At 33.5% G+C, this 6,000-nt stretch overlaps 1 protein-coding gene across 1 annotated transcript in view; it reads right to left on the reverse strand.

Moving 5' to 3' along the window:
* LOC144955983 (uncharacterized) overlaps positions 1–6,000 on the reverse strand; it is a 70,450-nt gene that overhangs the window by 12,939 nt on the left and 51,511 nt on the right. Inside the window, exons 17-19 of the mRNA XM_078886246.1 lie at positions 5,833–6,000; positions 4,107–4,252; positions 279–501 (exon numbers count right to left, since the gene is read on the reverse strand). The exon at positions 5,833–6,000 is cut by the window's right edge and continues 34 nt beyond it. Coding sequence (XP_078742372.1) covers positions 279–501; positions 4,107–4,252; positions 5,833–6,000 — 537 coding nt within the window. The remainder of the gene's footprint in view (positions 1–278; positions 502–4,106; positions 4,253–5,832) is intronic.

Here is a 6,000-nt window from a genome sequence, read left to right on the forward strand (position 1 = left end):
AACTTATCCCAACTTATGGTATGTCAAAGTTATTTGACCATTTGCTTGTAGATCTAATAGTCCTTGACAAATGATGAAGTTACTTGATACTGACTGAATCTGACTCAGGCACGACGGTAACTGATGGGGGTATAAAGCGTTTTGAGCACATTTTATGGATATTGCTATATAAAAGCTCAATTTAAAAAAAAAAAATTATGCCCAAATAAATGTTTAGAATTTATATTACACTTGAATTAATGGAAAATTTATCTTAAATTAACCAACAAATATCTTACTGGAAAGTAGTTTGTCTTCGTTCCCAGCACCCTTGGACCCCTTCAGACACTCTACTTGACTGTACTGGAATTCCCGAGTCTACAAACAGACCTGTGTTCTTATCTTGGTATGTCAAAGTTATTTGACCATTTGCTCGTAGATCCAATTGTCCTTGACAAATGATGAAGTTACTTATTATTGGGGTATAGTCTGACTCGGGCACGATGGTAACTGATGGAGGTACTGAAAACAACAAAGAAAGAGCATTGGCTAGATTTGATCATAAGTAGTCTGTCAAAGCCATTAGGCCCATGGTGCCAGAATTCATCCTGGTTTCTACAGCAGCATGAAATGGACAAAAAAAAAATAAAAAAAAATTGAGCTTTATATAGCGCATTATCCACTAAATGTGCTCAAAGCGCTTTACAAGGGGTCCCTGGTCAACAGCAACATTTAACATGTAGGATGTGGGACATGACGCCTGTTAGGCGATATTACAATTTTTCGGACAAAGATATCGCTGTTAACGGCCAGGTACTCATTTTACACCTGTGTACGATGAGATAATGTGAGTAATGAGCCTTTTCCAAGGACTCAACTATGCGCCGAGCGCGAGGCTTGCACCCAGGACAGTGGCGGTTCTAGCCTATTTACAGTGGTTGGGCAAGGAGGATTCGGTCATATATATATATATATATATATATATATATATATATATGATATATATTTTTTATTTTTTATTTTTTTGTTTTTTTTTTAATAAAAATTTTTTTTGATTTTTTTTTTCGCCTTTAAACAAAAAATATTTCAACCACCAATAATCACATTCACAATGAAATGACAATACCAGTAGATTTTAATTCTTCCAAACGTAATCAAAAATGAATCACGAAAGAGAATACAACTAAAAAATAAAGCGACGAGACATAATGCGACAACACCTTGACAATACAAGTCCATTTCCTTCACTCGAAAAATTAAAGAGATGCTTTAATCCCTCAACGGCGATATTAATATTGCTTTTACATATTTCTGGTTTTCAGTAGTACGTAGTAACCTTAAAGTTTTCATGGAGAAGCAACAACAGCGATATGACTCGAGTTTCATTCAGAGCTCAAATTGCATAATTTTTACTGCTGTCTTGGTGGTCAGAATGATTGTGCCGGTGGTGGTAGTGGTTGGAATAGTGGTAGCGGTGGTGGTGGTGGAGGAGGAGGAGGAGGAAGACGAGGCGGTGAGGGGTAATTATGGTAGTGGTTTTGGTGGTGCTGTTGGTTAGAATGATAGTTGTGGAGACGATGACGGAAATTGTATGGTGATGTTGATATTGTTTTTATTTCTATTGTTGTACTTGTTGTTAATATTGTTGTTGTTGTTGTTAATGATGATGATGATGATGATGATGATGATGATGATGATGATGATGATGATGATGATGATGATGATTATGATGACAACGACGATGTCGTCGACAATGATGGTTACCATACGATATTACAAAATTTATTCAATCTTAGGCTTTCGCCAATTAATCATACAATTTGATGACCACATACATGAAAGTGGAAAATAATGGCAAATGGGACCAAACAATAAACTGATACCATTAATAACCACCAAAAAAAAATACAACAATAGTAATACCACCAATACGTACAATAATAATAACAATGATATAATAATAATAATAATAATAATAATAATAATAATATAATAATAATAATAATAATAATAATAATAACAATAATAATAATAATAATAATAATAATAATAATAATAATAATAATAATAATAATAATAATATTAATAACAATAATAATAATAATAATAATAATAATAATAATAATAATAATAATAATAATAATAATAATAATAATAATAATAATAATAATATTACCATCATCATTACTACTACCACCACCGCTACCACTATACCACCATCACCATCATTATTACGTTTCCAATTATTTTTTCTCGTTTTTTAAAATTTGATATCTATCAAAACAGACGAAAATTCCGGTGATTTTTTTAAAGGGTAGTTAAAATATCTACGATTTTATTAGCCCTGAAAACTACGATTTTTATTTTCCTATCTAAAGTAGGCAGGTCTGCTATGACAAGTATCAGTATCAGTTCCATAGTCAAAATAAGACAAACAAAAACAACGTTTATTTAATATTAGGCTTTCGCCAATACTTCATACAATATAATTAAGACAAAATAATGTTACCAATCTCTCCTCATGTATTCGTTTGACTATCGTCACAATAATTACCGTGTTATCTTTGCTCCTTACCCAACCAATCCCTTGCTTCCCGCCTCTTCATCGCGAACCATCTTATGTATGTATTAGCTTCAGGACGGGCAAGTACGGAATCTGCCCACCCTTCCGTATTTCCTCTATAACTTAGAATTCAACTATCTCCTTACTCAGAAGAGTATTTCTCGTATACTAATTCAATTGTTAAGAAAACCAAAATGGTGGTTGTATTTTATATATTTATTTAGTCGTGACTTCTGAATAAAAGTGTTTTGTTTTATTAGAGGGAATACAATAGAAAATTACATTGTTTTGCAAAAATATTTAGTCTGGCAATAAAAATACAGCGGTAATTACTTTAAGAATAATTAAAAAAAAAAGAATTAACAAATTAATTTGTTAAAAAACAAAACAAAAAACAACAACAAAAAACAACAACAACAACAACAAACAAATAAGAAAACAATTTAAATAAATGAGTTTTGAGAAACACTAAAGAAAACGAGGGGAAAAAAAGAAATAATTTAAATGGATAAACAAATATATTAAAACAACACAAACTAATACTAAATTGATATAATATTAGTAAATTAATAAATTTAATTCAATACTGGAACCTTCCCAGCACAAGTAAGGCAATAAATAAGAAAAAGTTCGTTTGCCAAAATCTCTATTTAGTGTACACTGGTTAATAAGGTGGGCTCATTTGAATTAGCCCGACCTAGTACTAGAGAGGCCAGACAGCAAAATCACCGTCAGGCGACGTGACGATGAGATGACGATGTGGGCGGAGTGGAGTGGAGTGGTTGGGGGGGGGGGGGGGGTGATAAAAAGAACAGGAGCGTATCCTGGTTTATGTATTACGGGATGCATGGTGATTCGCAATCTATCAAAAATACACACAAATTGATTTCAGTACAAAGTATCAATTTTAAGTAGTAACTTTTGAAATTATCTAATTTAGATTTGATTATTTCGGACCTGGTAATACAGCATATAACTTGAAAAAACAGGCTGGTATTTGCCCACCCTGCCCATTATTACCAGCCGTCCCTGACCCAGGACCTTCCGATCCGAAAGCGAGTGTCATACCATTAGACCACATAGCCGCATGGATACATTCTGGATAGGATGCTAGTCTATCGCAAGGTAATTTTCACCAGATCTAACAGACCCAGCTATCCAATTACTAATATGAGAAATTGAAGTGAGTAGAAAAGTGCCAGAAAACAATAGAGAGTAAAAATTGTGCAGCGATGAGGGCTCGGACCCATGACCTTACTGATATGACAACTCTGTCAGCCGTGGGAGGGATGCTAGGCAGTCGACGCCAATCACTGCTTGGTGGAAAGGGGAGACAGAAAAAAAGCTATCTGAGGTAGCTGTCATAACCTTTGCAACATTAAAAAAAAAAACATTCATCATTTGATAATCTTATGGTGTAACTACTATATCCTGTAAAACAAAAAACGGCTATTAGTTTTGATAACAAGGTTTATCTTCTTATTTAAAAACAGATTTTTAACAAAAGGTATACTTCATATAAACTGATTAACAATTTCAACATTCTAAAAATATATCTTCTTACCTTCAATACTAACCGACCCAGAAGCTGACTGAAGATTGTCATGGCGACAAGTGTAAATACCTTGATCACCACAAGTAATGTCAGTGATGAGAGTATCGAAATGGCTGCTCCCATCCTGGAGGTCTCTGCGTTCAATTTCAGAAATTCTGGGAATAACAGATTGTTCAATAGGCAATAATGAATGTTAAATAACAGATTAAGTAATACAGTTTCATTTATACATGCTTCCACTTTCTGCTAACAATACAAATCCCTTCCGAGTTACACCTAGACTTAGAGTGGGTACAGTATGCAAACTCAAACCATAGTATCTCAGTATTAATGAGAGGTGTTTCTTCACAAGAAGCTAATGGCCCTAGCCTACACAACCCCGGGAACAGCTCCATATATACAATTTTTGATTTTTATTAAGAAACACGACAATATTGTAAATTAGAAAAGTACAGAGATGGCGCACATCCACAATTTTTTTTAAAAATCTCTCGTCATTTTGAAAGAAAACGTGTTTACTAATTATACAAATTATAGATTCGGGAATGAAGAAAAGTCATGTGATTTAAAACAAAGTTGTATAAGAATCTAATTCGGATTTAATTTCAGACGGTGATAGATAAAGACCTTTATAAATTATATCAAATTTAAATTCTAATTTTGAAAACAAAAACCCAGAATCAGAAACATAAACAGGAAATAGAACAGGGTTGCCAGATTATTTTTAGGCATTCTGCCAACTGGATTTTAAAAATCTGCCAAAATACCACAAAAATCTGCCAAACCATATTATTTATAGTACCCCATTTGAAAACTCATCAGTTTTGTTAAACGAAAAATTCACAAGGCCTATGTCATTTTTTTTTTAATTTCCCAAGTTTAAAAAATCATTAATACATTAAAATTGCCATGGAATATGTGGAGTAGACCTATACATGATATAAATAATATCGGAAAATAAAATCTGCCAAATATCTGCCAAACTGCAAAACCGTTTTTTCTCTGCCAGACGACTTCAAATTCTGCCCCCCAAAAAATGACATTTGGCAGAAAATCTGCCAAATTGGCAACCCTGAAATGGAATAGGGTTTCCTATTGCCAGATTAATTTTGCAAAATGTAGGTTACAAATGTGACCCCTCGCCTCAAAACGGTATTAAGTCGGGATGGTTAAGATGCTGAAAATTGAGTTTTTAACCAGACATATCAGACTTGGGTTGAGTTTAGATGTTTTATTGAGGGGAATGAACATCATATTTGAGGGTACCAGGACCAATAAATCGAAATTTTGACCAGCTTAGCTTTAATTTTGGCTTTTGAGTATCTGGTTCTTCCCGACATAATACCGTTTTGAGACGATGGGTCACAAATACAAAACAGATCACAGAAAAGTGCCAAATTGCCTGATTAGAGTTCATATTATGTCTTTTAAATAACTAAAATGATATAATTTGTTAAATGAATGTCTAATATGACAATGATAATATATCAAATCGAATTTATTCAAATAATACAATGTTTTTGAAATTTTGCGATTATAAGCCCAAACTGGCAATCTTAGACTATTATGCATGCATGTCTGACCACAGGACAATATAACACTCGTTATTTTTTCCTTCGAGCTTCAAACATCAACATTTTCATTAGTTTACACTTCTTTGCTTATCAATATTTTTTTCCCCTTCGAGCTTCAAACAGTAACATTTTCAATAAGAAGAAAGGGGATGCCATAATACCTGTTTGAGAATGATTCTTGTGTTCCATCTTGATAAAATCTGGCAAGGTCCCTTTCGACGCCGCCATTGTCTTGATCAGTGTGTATTAGGGATACACTTGTATAGGAACCCGGGCTTACACCGCATGTAATGGTGAGCTTGGATGTGATGTTAGCTGTAATACTGCTC

This window comes from Berghia stephanieae, chromosome 10, assembly GCF_034508935.2.
Source record: "Berghia stephanieae isolate SIO BIC M18660-M18661 chromosome 10, UCSD_Bste_1.3, whole genome shotgun sequence".
Taxonomy (NCBI): Eukaryota; Metazoa; Mollusca; class Gastropoda; order Nudibranchia; family Aeolidiidae; genus Berghia; species Berghia stephanieae.